Source organism: Phacochoerus africanus, chromosome 11 (genome assembly GCF_016906955.1).
Source record: "Phacochoerus africanus isolate WHEZ1 chromosome 11, ROS_Pafr_v1, whole genome shotgun sequence".
In the NCBI taxonomy this organism is placed as follows: domain Eukaryota; kingdom Metazoa; phylum Chordata; class Mammalia; order Artiodactyla; family Suidae; genus Phacochoerus; species Phacochoerus africanus.
The window spans coordinates 47805186-47819308 of NC_062554.1; the positions used below are offsets into that span (position 1 = coordinate 47805186).

The 14123-nt window shown below is 39.2% G+C and overlaps 1 protein-coding gene across 3 annotated transcripts in view; it reads left to right on the top strand.

Moving 5' to 3' along the window:
* The window catches only part of TECTA (tectorin alpha), a 162625-nt gene that overhangs the window by 41312 nt on the left and 107190 nt on the right, over positions 1-14123 (top strand). For all 3 annotated transcript variants that reach the window (XM_047753968.1, XM_047753967.1, XM_047753966.1), the window contains 3 exons: positions 174-430; positions 3110-3236; positions 5624-5740. In XM_047753968.1, the coding sequence (XP_047609924.1) occupies positions 174-430; positions 3110-3236; positions 5624-5740 (501 nt within the window). The remainder of the gene's footprint in view (positions 1-173; positions 431-3109; positions 3237-5623; positions 5741-14123) is intronic.

Here is a 14123-nt window from a genome sequence, read left to right on the forward strand (position 1 = left end):
TTTCTCTTTTCAGCTATATTTTAAGCTATAGGAAAACATCTATATGTTTTCTCTACAACACCTAGCAGAGTCTCATACATGGTGGTCACTTATTTATTGAATGAATGAAAATAGGCACAAAATAGAAACTTAACTGCTTTAAACAATGAAATATTTCCTTTTTTTCTCCGCAGTTTGGAAGAGCTCTTCCTGTGCCTTAATGACTATGAAACAGTGTCTTGTCCTTCTATTCGCTGTCATTCTCTCAAGCTACTACATATAACAGACAATAACCTCCAAGACTGGACTGAAATACGCAAGTTAGGAGTTATGTTCCCTTCACTGGACACCCTCGTCCTGGCCAACAATCATTTGAATTCTATTGAGGAGCCCAATGATTCATTGGCCAGATTGTTTCCTAATCTGCGATCCATCAGCCTCCACAAGTCAGGTGAGGTACAGGCTTGTTCTCATTCTACATGCAAATTGATCTGAGCTTATGCATGAAATACAGTGAAAGTGTGTTTCTTTCCATCATAGCTCTTCCTCTTTACAGGAAGAATTTCAAGAGTTACATGCAGATGCCTATTGATTAGCTAAATTTAAGCCATTCATTTTCATAAATGCTCTGATAAATATCAGTACTTATCATATATTCATTTTGCATAACATCATTTTAGCTATTAATATTTTATATACTAAAGGCATGCTATGGAAGGAGTGAAATGAAATTGATGAATTGGATAGTAAAAGGCAGAATAAAGAGAGTGCAAAGAATTACAGACTAGACCATCTTGCCCTAGGTTTAGGTTAAGGCATCCCCAACCTGCAATCCCTTTCAAGTGCCCACTTTTCTTTCCTAGTAATTACATATTAATGGTTGCCAGGTTGTTGCCATCTGATTCTATATATCACAGGAATGAATATTTTACATATTCAAGCCTATTTTTACAAATTAATGAACTTTATTTTTTAGGGCAGTTTTAGATTCAGAGTAAAATCAAACAGAAAGTACACAGAGTTCCTGCATGCCTTCTGCCCTTACACACGCACACCCTCCCCCACTGTCAACATTCCCGCACCAAAGCGGCACACTTCAGTTGAACCTGCATTGACACATCATCACCCAAAGTCCATAGTTTACATTAGGGTTCACTCTTGGTGCTGTACATTCTGCGGGTTTAGACAAATGTGTGATGACACATATCTACCATTGCAGTATTGTACATAGTGATTTCTTGCCCTACCCATCCTCTGGGCCCTGCCTGTCCAAACTTCCCTATCCTCTAATTCCTGACAAGCACTTATCTTATGTCATACAGTTGGAATCATACAGTGTGTAGCTTTCTCAGACTGACGTCTTTCACTTAGTAGTATGCATTTGACTTTTCCTTCATTTTTTTTCTGTTTTTTTTTTGTTTTGTTTTCACGGCTTGATAGCTCATTTCTTTTTTTAGCACTAAATAATATTCATTGTCTGGATGTACCACAGTTTATTTGTCCACTCACAAACTGAAGGACTTCCTGGTTGCTTCCAAGTTTTGGCTTAATTAGTAAAGCTGCTATAAACCTCCATGTGCGGGTTTTTGTGTGGACATAAGTCTTCAGTTCATTTGGATGAATAATAGAGTGCGGTTGCTAGATCTTACTACACATACTTCTAAGAGTATGTGTAGTTTTGTAAGCAGCTGCCAAACCGTCTTCCAGTGTGGCTGTACCATTTCCCATTGTGCCAGCAATGAATGAGAGTTCCTGTTGCTCCATATCTTTATCAGCATTTGGTGCTGTGAGTGTTTTGGCTTTTGGCCATTCTTTTGGTGTGTAGTGGTATCTCATCTTAATTTGCATTTTCCTGATGCCCTATCATGTAGAACACATTTTCTATGCTTACTTGCCATCTATATATCTTCTTTGGCCAAGATATCTGTGCAGATTTTCTGCCCATATTTTAATTGGATTGTTCATTTTCTTATTGTTGAGTTTTAAGGGTTTTTTGTATATTTTGTTTAACAGTCCTTTATCACTTCACCTTTAGCAAATGTATTCTCCCAGTCTGTGACTTTTCTTCTCATTCTCTTGGCGCATTGTCTTTTAGCCTCTGTTTACAATAACTACACAAGTAAAAATAACTCTAACTGATAACTGAGAAAACCCAAGCAGTTTATTTCACCATAGAGGTTATAAGGGTGGGAATTAAGTTTTAAAAAACAATGATTTGCATAAGAAGGTGTTTATTTCACAACTTGATACCCCTCGAGCTAACTGTTCTTCCTTCTAGATGGCAATGCCATTCTGAAGGGAAAGGGACCGTAATGACTTGGGGTAGTCATGTACCAGAGTCCTCATAAATTGCTCCTCTGCCTTTACCTTTGCTGAAGGTTGACAGAAATAGGAAGAGACCACATCATTCTCTGCAGTGGATTTAATGTGTGTAAAACTGACCAGCTTCATTATTACAGGAATATTTTTCCTACCAGTGCCAGGTATTGACTTGGATGATACATCTGTTCATGCCATAAGAGGAGTTTCCTTTGAGGATTGAACAATCTTAACTTGTTACAGATTTTCCTACCCAAGTGTTCCGTTTTTTTGCTTTCTCTTTTGTTGTTTTAAATTTCGAATCTATTTTCCCTGTTGCCAGAACGAGGACAGTATGAAAGATACTTAGCTTCTCGTTCTACTGACCTTGCCCATTTTAGTATTTGTTAGGTAAAAATATAGTCTGGCTGCATCAACTCTGATCAATAGTTGTTTTCTATGAGTCTGTATTTGATGAAAGAGTTCGTCCCATCACTTTTTAAATTATGTAATCATGGCATCCATCATGCTTATTCAGCCACCAGTGGCCCCCTTCACCAGCCATTCAGGTGGAGAATCAGTAGATAAGTGGATATTGGAGGATAAAGAGAACCCCTGGCACAGGGACCACAGGGATAGGAGAAGCTATAGGGAAGTTTTCCTAGTGTTTTATTCCATTTGTTCCTTGGGTAAAGAAAAATTCCAGGATCTCTAACTAGCTTATGATCATTTTAACGTCTCAGAACCTATTGAAATAATTTTTTGGCTATGTTTATTTTCTCATCTGTGTGCTTTTCTGGATTTATTTAAACAATATATTTCTCTAAATTAGGTTTGCAGTCCTGGGAAGACATTGACAAACTAAACTCATTCCCTAAACTTGAAGAAGTGAGGTTGCTAGGAATTCCTCTTCTGCAGCCATATACCACCGAGGAGCGAAGAAAGTTGGTAATAGCCAGGTCTGTTGTCCTTATTATTCTGGCTTCTTTTCCTGGGGCTTTGTTGTTTCATTAAAGGGATAATGCACTATTTGGAGGTGGGGGGAATGCATCGTATGCTTATCCATCTCTAGAACAGACTGCTTAAAGGAGCTGCTTCTGTAGCTCCAAATTCTAAAAGAAAAGGAATGCAATAAGAAAAATGTGAAATGCAGTTGATTTGCCGAGACCACTGAAAAATTTCCTCACAAATCTGTTCTGTTTTTATACTTTGCCGTATTTACAATGCTTGACATCCTGCTTTGGATCATGAAGGAAAAGTAGGTATGATAGGAAATCAGTTCTGTTTTTGTTATCCTTATTTTCTATGCTAACAGTAGTCATTTAAAGTATAAATACCTGGAAATTGGGCTGTTTCATTAGTGTAAAACTTAAGAGAGCGGCATCTGTATTTTCATCTTCAGTTTAGATTGGCTTAAATGTTGACCCCCATGTTGTTATCTCTTTCTCCATCTTCCCTGCCTTTTGTATCTCAGCCTCTGCCTCTCCCTGACTACTGAAGCGTCCCATGAGTTTTTATTTCTGTATGTGCCTTTAGCAGCAATAACGTTTGACTAAGATGGGAAGGGTCACAGCTTTGATTTGTCCTCTTATGTACCCTACGTAGTTCCATAGCAGAGGAACAGTGGGCTTTAAGATTCCCTAAAGAGTTTTCTTGTGATGATGTAGGTTAAGAATCTGGTGTTGTCACTACCGTGGCTTGGGTGGTTGCTGTGGCACATGAGATCCCTGGCTCGGGGTGGGAGCAGCAAAACAAAGAAAAGATTCATGGCCCGGCAGAAACGAATCCGACTAGTAACTCTGTGGATGCAGGTTTGATCCCTGGCCTCGCTCAGTGGGTTAAGGATCGGTGTTGCCATGAGCTGTGGTGTAGGTTGTAGACGTGGCTTGGACCCTGTGTTGCTGTGGCATAGGCTGGCAGCTATAGCTCTGATTAGACTTCTAGCCTGGGAACTTCCATATGCCACAGGTGCGGATCTAAAAAAAAGAAAAAAAAATCCCTAGAAAAGAGTGGTTTTGATCTCTCTGACAGTTAATACCTGACAGATGGTTACTGCTTTCCGATTGTTAACATATACACTAGTGTATCACTGAAGAAACACAATTCGGCATGCTTTTCTTCTAAAAAGACTGAGTCCAGTGGTAATTCTTATACTTTATTTTCTTTACATAGTTCTTCAGTTAATATAATAAATGAATTCCTGAACTATGTGACCAGATTGTACTGACTGCTCTGTAGACCTGTCAGTCCAATATGGTACCATCAGCCATGTGTGACTTGTGAGTGCTTGAAATTATGGCTAGTCTGAATTAAAATGTGCTGTATGGGACTTCCCGTCGTGGCGCAGTGGTTAACGAATCCGACTAGGAACCATGAGGTTGCGGGTTCGGTCCCTGCCCTTGCTCAGTGGGTTAATGATCCGGCGTTGCCGTGAGCTGTGGTGTAAGTTGCAGATGCGGCTCGGATCCCGTGTTGCTGTGGCTCTGGCGTAGGCCGGTGGCTACAGCTCCGATTCGACCCCTGGCCTGGGAACCTCCATATGCCGCGGGAGCGGCCCAAAGAAATAGCAAAAAGACAAAAAAAAAAAAAAAGTGCTGTATGAAAAAAAAGCCACACTGGATCTCCAACACTTTATGTGAAAAAAAAAAAACATAAAGTATCTTAGTTATTTGCCCATATTGATTATATGTTGAAATGATTGTATCCTAGATATAATGGGTTAAATATATTATCAAAATTAGTCTCATCTGTTTAATTTTTACTTTTTAAAATATGGCTACCAGCGAATTTAAAATTACATGTATAGTTGCATTCTGTTTAAATCAGACAATGGGAATTCCCGTTGTGGCACAGCGGAAATGAATCTGACTAGGAACCATGAGGTTGCGGGTTCAATCCCTGGCCTCGCTCAGTGGGTTAAGGATCCGGTGTTGCCATGAGCTGTGGTGTAGGTCGCAGACAAAGCTGGGATCCTGTGTTGCTGTGGCTGTGATGTAGGCCGGCAGCTACAGCTCCAATTTGACCCCTAGCCTGGGAACCCCTCCATGTGCTGGGGGTGTGGCCCTAGAAAAGACAAAAAAAAAAAAAAATTGGACAACACTGCCTAGAATCTTTTTTTAAAAGGTGAAGTATGATTGTAAAAGGCCAATGTCCCATCCAAAAATAAAGTTTTAGATATTTTTGGTCCTTATGTTTTATACCATGTTCATGTCAGTCGCTGTACACGAGCAGGACTGTGTCAAATGTGCCCTTTCAAGAGCATAAGACTGGGTCTCAGCAATAATTTTATTCTAAAGCTAAATGTTTTTAAGTATCTTAAAATATCGCTATTTGTTTTTATTTATAGATTACCATCAGTTTCCAAACTTAATGGCAGTGTTGTCACTGATGGCGAGCGAGAGGATTCTGAGAGATTTTTTATCCGTTACTATGTGGATGTTCCACAGGAAGAAGTGCCATTCAGGTAAAAATCCCTCATTGGCTTTCTACACGTTAGCAAGTATCGAGACAACCTAAGATACATTGTTTGAGAGCAAAATTTAGTAAGTTGTTATTGGACCATCTTAGAGGATTTTGGTGATAGGTTAAAAAGTAAAGGAAGGAACACAAAAAGCAAACCTGTTTTATCTCATTTTCCACAGTGTATTTCTTCTAGCCTTGCACATGTATTAAGAATGGCTGGGTAAGTAAGTATTTGACTGCTTCCAGTAGTTCCCACTCCATATTCCATATCATAGATTCTGTTTCGATCCCCTTCTCCAGGAGCACATTGTCACCTATCCCCAAACTGGTCTCTTCTCTCCCATTGCATCTGTGCCTAGGATATACTACGTTCTGCACTTTGGAAGATTTAGCAAATGTGTACTAGCTTTAGGGAATATGGAACAAAAAATAGAAAATAGACTCCTGAGAAAATATTAAAGGAATTAAGCTGGTTGAGTATGAAGAGAACTGCTGAGGCCTAAATTAGCATCTTTAAGAATATGAAGAATTAATATATATTGTTTGGTGAGAAACTGCCTTTCATACTCTGTAAAGTCTAATACTCTGGAAATGTTATAGGTAAATATAAAAGAAAGAAAGAACTTCAAACAAGTTTCTGGGTGTTGGAAACTAGAATCAGTTACCCAAAAAGTTATATTATTTTCTTAATGACTTTATGAATAATATAAACTTTCACTTGACAAAAAGAGTTTCAGACTAACAAGATGCAGGTTAGAACTGAATGTGAGTCACATTGCATCCAGTTACAATTTTTTTTGTTCTTCTGGTTGTGAATTTCTGTGATTTGAATTCATTCTTACCGAATGTTATTTTTTTCCCAAAGTTCTCTTTTATTTACACACTTTAAGGGGTGTCGACATTATGTAAGGTTCAACCAGTGCTGTATGAAAAGATTTTGCGGTATTATCAGAAAAAGTTTAAGGTTTAAATATTTAAAAAGTAATAGGCAAATTAAGTAAGATTTTTGAAGCTAGTCTTTTAAAATTAGCTTGAAGCTAGGTAAGGAGAAATACTATTATGCCTTTTAACATAACCCAGAAATACTAGGTTAAAACACATGAAAATTTTTTTCTGTTAAAAAAAATGGTCAGGTAGCTATTGTTTCATTTGATTCAATCTAACTTATTAATAGAAGACATAAATATTCTTGCTTTGAGCATAATTCTGTTATTATGGTTTACTTAACTTCTAGTCTGCTGCAAGAAGCAGCACATATATAGGCAGTAAATTGTTTTCCGTCCCTGATGGCATAATTGTCCTAAGGCGCATTTATGCCTCTGTAGTAGTCCGTGTGCTTGAAAGCGTGTCATAGAAGTCATCTTTAATTGGGAGGAATTTATTGGAAGGATGTTGAGAAACTAAAAGAGTTGTTAGATGTGCTGGAGAACCTGGTTTAGACAGGAACTAAGGGAGGTGAGGATAGCCAAGGTTTCAACTTAGAGTCTGCTTTATATATTTCTCTTGGCACTGCAGTGCTGGACTCTGAGCACTGAACACTTGTACTCATGGCATGGACTTTTGATTTCACCATACAAGTTGAAAATAATCTCTCACTAACCTTTGCTTCATTTCCTAAGGGTCAAAATTGTCCATCTGACCAATTGATTGGCTATATTTAAGGCATGTGCCTACACTCTGCCTCCCAAGAGATAGGAAATTATCAGTTCCAGTGTGGCTTCTGCAACAAGAGGTTGCATTTTGCTTCCCCTGGTCTTGGGACTCCCCCCCGCCCCCATAGGAACAATTCAGCAAAGAAGAGCATCTACTATAGTTTGACACTTTAACTACTTAACTCCCCCCATATATATATATAAATGATTCTTACCTACCCTAATAGACTCCTTGAATAAATGAAAACACGCATTTCTCTCTCCATGAAATGAGATAACCTATTTTAATCCTACATAGACAGTGATCAATTAGCTACTGCAAAATATTTATATAGGGAGTTCTCATTGTGGCTCAGCAGAAATGAATCCGACTAGTATCCATGAGGACACAGGTTTGATCCCTGGCCTCCCTCAGTGGGTTAAGGATCCATTGTTGCTGTGAGCTGTGATGTAGGTCTCAGAGGTAGCTTGGATCTGGTGGTGATGTTACTGTGGCTGTGGTGTAGGCCAGTGGCTACAGCTCTGATTTGACCCCCAGCCTGGGAACCTCCATATGCCGCAGGTACGGCCCTAAAAAGACCAAAAAAAAAAAAAATTTTATATGATCAAGCCATTCTAATTACCACTCTGGTGTTGCTACCTATTTATGTACTTATGCCTGCTTTCTTACTTACTAGTAGTAATATGCCACTGCTTGGTCTCTTCCTTCTTTCCCGTTATTGAAATGGGCAACCTGATTTCAGTGTCTCCTACCAGCATCCCTGGCCTATAATGTTTTCCAAAGATGCGAGTGCTCTCCTCACTAATGTATTTTTCAAGGCCTTGGAGAGGGATGTGTCTCTGGGTCCTACTAGTGTTGATAGATGGAGTATGGGTGAAGGGATCATGTGGTGGCAGTCATTTCCATCATTCCTCTGTCCTAAAGTTTTTTAATTCCTCCTTCCACGTTATCCCAAAGAATTTGTGACAGCTCAGCTTCCTTTGGGCATAGACCACCATTGAGTCCAATTTCTAATCAGCCCAGTAGACAAAAATTTAGAACCACTTTCAATTGGTTCCAAACCACTGAAGCTAGCCACTGAGGCTAGGTTTTTGAATTCAGAACCTCTGGTAATAAGCCTACACAAAATCAGCTGGATGTAGAATTACTTTTCTTTGCTTGGTGAACACTCGTTTTCTGTATTTCCTGTATTTTTTTTTCTATGTTTGTCCATGTAATTGACCAGTCTTGTAAATATTTTGATGTTTTTGTAATTCACCCTTCAGACCATGTGATGCTCTGATGGTAGTGGACTAGAGTGGTTATGTGGAAGGATGAGACAATGGAGGATTACTTTACACTTGCAAGGTAATCCCCTGAGGCATTACCTTTTCGAGCAACAGAAGAACAATCTCCTGGACTCAGCTAGCAAGGGAGGGTGAGGGGTGGGGGGGTGGAGGTGGGGCTAAGTGAGGATTTAGGGATTCAGGATATTCCCAGATCCTCAGAATCCTCCTTTATACACCCAATCCAGTTTATTCTCTCTGTCTCTGTCCAACCAATCATAGCTTCAACTTCCATAGAACATTCCCAACATGGATGCAAAGTTAACTGACCTGTATTCAGCAACCTAGAGCATCAAATCTTGTGTATTTGTTTTTATAGCTACTGCAGTTGCTTTAAGGGAGAGAAAAGATTTTTTTTTTTTCTTTCAGTGCGTGCCTGAAGTCTAGTATATAGGAATCCAACCTTAATATTCTCTTTATGTAAGCTATCTTGTGCCCTTAGAATAGCAGATCTCTTACTTTGTAGTGTTGAATTCTTCATGCCCTTCATATTGTTGTATTTGTGGTAGCTCTCTCTCAATCTCCTAGAGCATCTCATGTGAACTCAAGTGAAAATTAGTTATTTCACCACTCCATGTCAAGGACTTGAGAATCCCTTCTATGAACACTAATATGATATTCACTGGCCTCTACTAGACCAGAAACTAATCCCAAAGTGCCCTTAATTACCTGAGGCACTATTGTCAGTAATCTACTCCCTGGAAGCAGGCTCTTAGTATACACAACAGAAATCAGCTCTGGCCAACTTATGTAGGATAGGAATTTAGTAAAATAGTAATAATAATAATAATAACAGTAATAATAAAAACCATGTAGCCCCCAGAATTGACAAAATTAGAGAATTAGGCTTGGGCAGGATTGGTGGGAAGCAAGGCACAGCCAAGATTTCTGTAGACCCCACTATTCAAGCATTATGCTTCTTACACTGGGTGCTGGACAGTCATCAGCAAGCAGCTAGACTTCATTGCCTTCAAATTTTTGGAACAGTGCCTTTGAATTCTTGACCCTTCTCTGTCTGCTGTGAATAATCTCTGTTATTTGTGTCCTTGAATCACATCTTAAGTAAAATTCCAGCTATAGTTGGACAGGTTTATGTTACCTTCCTATGTTCTAGCTTTTGGGAGGTGAAGAAAGAGGATATCTACTCCCCTTTAGCTTCTGTAGTGGGAAGTGGCTGCTGCTTCTCATCTGTTTTGGGTTTCCCTCAAATCAGAAGTGCATTCAGATGCTGGACAGCCAAAGTCGACATACATCCACTATTGTAAATGTTCTCTGGTAGTTTTCTTGTAAGACCCCTGGTGGAATGGTTTTTGAGCCACTCTGGTGTGCCAGGAAGTATGTAGACACTTTAAAAAGAACTGTAATAGTGTTCATACTGATGTAAGATGAAATGGCAAATAGGCACAGAGGAATTTATATTAAAATGCATTCACTATGAATTAAGAGTTATATATAAACAAGGGGTTAGTACTATACTTATCATCTCTTTAATTGTCTTACAAGTTATATGAGTAATTTCTCCCTCAAATGCCAATGAATAATGAATAGCACAGTGCATAGTTAGTAAAAGGTGAAGATTTGACTTGCTGGATAATTCAGTGTTTCATACAGAATCACATTGAGCTTTAGTTTCCTGGTAGGATTGAGGTATCCATTCATCTTGAAGAAAACATTCCTTTTTACTTGACTGTGGTTTTTTAAGATCAGTGTCTAACTTGATTTTCCTGTAATTTTAACTTCTGCAGCATCTTTCACCTGTTGTTAGGTTCCCTGAGCTTCTCCTCCTCCTATTTTTCTGTTTTGTGTCATTAAACACCAAATACCTCTGTTAAACTTAAGACACAAGTAAGAAAAGTTGGCCGAAATGTCCTTTGAGGGCATGAATAAAAAGTCATTATGATGGGTTCAGTATCCTTTATGGTAGCAAAGTTACTTTGTGAGTCAGTTGGATTATTCACACACATCTGTTTCCATGTGATTAGTCATTTTGGCAAGAGAAGACTTTACAGATGATCTCGAAATTTACATATTCTGTGTTCCTATCTCAGAATAAAATACAAGCTCCAGTTACGTGAATCATTTCAACTTGTTTATGATGAACAGAATAAAATGTTTAGAGGACAGAAGGGAGACATACTTTTTCAGAGTGTTATAATTTCTTACCAGTGCTCAGTTATCCTTTTTATTGCCTTCTACTGGTAGGTGGAGCTGGAAGTTCTGCCTCTCTGCTATAGCTGTTTATGGTGATAATGGACTAACACCAAAAGAAACCTTAAGAATCGCCCATATGTTTCATGTTTATTTACTTTGTGAAACAATAGAAAATGAAAAATCTCTGTTTTGTGATTTTTTGGCCTTTAAACATCACAGTGTTTGCTTTTCCAGTCAATAGACCCCTTCTTTTAGAGCCTTCATCTGTGCCTTGTCTCCTCAGGTCTTGTGTAGCAGTGGTGTGTGATTTCAAAATAAGTGCAGTGTGTGCTGCAGGTGGTTGAAAAGATGTCCTCACTGGGCTGATCATATTTCAATTATTGGCCTCTCATATTTGACCAGGAGAACTTCTAGGAAATAACTCTAGATTCTAGCTGGGTTTCAAAGGACAGTTTAATTTATTTACTGAATACCTGTGATGAACTAAGAGGCACTAAGCCAGAAGTTGAAGATAAAACAAAAAAAGTAGTGTCTTCTCTCAAGAAGCTTGCCATCTGGGCTAAGCTAGAGATATATTTCCTCTGCTGGAGCCTCCTCAGGTTCCCAACCTCTGAAAATCTATTTACCCAAGGATTTGATCCTTGTACCTCTTCATCCTCAGATTCTTGTATCCAGTCCTGTGGCTTTTGATACCTTTTATATTCAAATAATTGCCAAATTTATACCTTCAGCTCTGATCTGCCCCTCAGTTCCAGACTAGTATTTCTAGATACCCACATGACATCTCTACCTGAATGTTTAAATCTAATGTGTCCCAAAGTGAACTTTGGTCTCTCCTTAACCTTTGCCTGGCCCCTGGCCCCTGCCTCCCCTGCCTTATCTTCTGCTTTGCACATTTTTCTCTACCTCTCCAATTTCCCAGTTGCTCACAGTTACTAGTTGGGCATCATCCCTGATTTCCTTCTCCCATACCCCATGTCTAGTCATTTGGCTTTGTCTTGCTTTTTCAGTCTGCTTTCAAAAATGTATAGAATTTTACTATTTCTTACCATCATTTTAGTTCAAGCCTTCCTCATCTCTTACCTGTATTATTATAGTAGTCTTCTAATTGTGTTACCAAGTCCAAGCTTATACTGCTTGCCACACAACAGGCCAGTAAATCGAGAGATGAGTTGTTGGGGCAAGGAATAGAGACTTTATTTAGAAGCCAGCCTATGGAGAAGATGGTGGACTGGTGTCCCAAATAACCATCCTACTGGAGTTAGAATTCAGACTTCTTTTATACTAGTAAAAGGGGAGGTGGTGTGGTTGGTTTTTGCAAACTTCTTAGTGTCAGAATCCTTTGTTCTTGCAGCTATCCCATAAGTCAGGTCAAATGTTCCTGTAAACCTCCAACAAGACAGATGTTATTCTCTCTTCTGCAACTTTTTATCTCTCTGTGAATGAAAAGTATTGTACCTTTACAAGTCAGAGCCTTGAGAATGGGCCCTCCTGTGCATTTCGGGTTATCAGCAACATTCTTAACTTGTAGCAAGAGCAATACAATGGTTACAGTAAAAGTAACAAATTTAATATGATGTCAGATTTGTCCTTCCCTGGTACAATTGGCCTAGCTATACCCACCCTTGTCCCCATAGCTTTTTTTCCACAAGGCAGCCAGTTTATAGGAACTCAAGTATGTTTTTAGCTCCCCCCCCCACCACACACACACACTTACTTCCTTGCTGTTCCTCAAACATACCAAGCACACTTCCACCTCAGACCTCTGCTCTTTTTTTCTGATTGGAATCCCGAGTTAACTGCATGGCTCTCCCTCAGTGGTGCCTCATCTGAGATTCCCTCCCTGATCAACCTGTCTAAAATAGTACATCTCTGTCTGCTGTCAGTCTCTTAAGCCACTGTTATGTTTCTTATTCATCAACAGCAAACTTAGCATTTGTTATGTACTGTGGTCTCCCCTGCATCGTACTGTAAGCTCTGTAAAAGCAGGGACTTCTGATTTGTACTTTGCTCAAGCTTCAATCCCCAGAATAGTACCTAGCAATATAGCAACTCTTGAAGAAAAGGACTTAATCTTCAAATGTTGCCCTGGGAGCACAAAGGAGGGGTACTTAGCTCTGCTGGAAGCAGTGTGACTTCCTAGAAAATTACTGAGTTAATCTGGTGACAGTGAGGGGAGAATATTCCAGACAGAAGGGAGTACTTGGGGAGTTCAGGCACAGGGGTACCAGACTCTTTATATGTGGTGAGTGAACTACAGCAGTTTCGTTATGACTTAGTGAAAAGCAGTTAAGTGGAAAGTAGTGGCAGATAATGGTGGGGAGGAAGGTAAGAACCAGGGAGGCCATCCAAGACATTGGTATGTCATGCCGGAGACTAAGCCTGCAGCAGAAAATCACTGAAAGGCTTCAAGTGGGAAAGTTATGTGGGTAGATTTTGGATTATATCCAGAAGGAGAAGCTGAGAGAGACAAAGGGACCTCGTTAATAAGTGAGCCTTGAGTAAAGCAGGGTGTGTATACTGGAGGCCCTTTATGTCTTTTTACAAAGGTACACGTGTTAGGACTGAATTTCACTGCAGAGTAGTCCTAGGAAAACACTTTATGAAGTTCTACATGTTTACTGGTATTTATAGCCCTTACTTTTCTAGGGGTATAAACATTCTTTCCAGAGGAAGAAACCTCCAAGTTTATGTAGCCTGTACATGTTACAGTGTACATGCTTATTGTTTTTGCCTTGCCATTTACCAGCTGTCTGTCCACGTTGCCTATATTCATCACTTTTCCCTTTATTTTGTGTTTGGAATTTATCTCTTAATTTCCTCTTGAGAGAGTGAATCTAAATTCTTTATTTAGTACTCAACTAATACACAGTCCTCTTCTGTTTAGTTTTAAAGAGAAACAAAGAGAAAAAGAAAAACCGTGTAACTTTTCATTTTGAAATCAACATATCTTGTATCTTTCAGATTCCAACGGTTTCCTTTTGTTTTTGAGGACAGTCAAGGGAGATAAATTCATTGATCTGAGATGTCTCTTTTTTGCAGACTTTAAAGTTTTGTTTTTTTTTAAAGAGTTATGAGAGGCATATCGCCAGTGAATTTGATAGCAAGAAATTCTGTTGTCAGAGACAGAGCGGCAAAGCCAGAAATAAGTTTCCTTAAAGGCTTTTCTTTGCTTTTATTCTTTTAGTACCTCACTTTATCTTTGTCCCAAGGAGTCCCTAAACTATGCCCTGGGCAATCCTTGTTTATGATGTC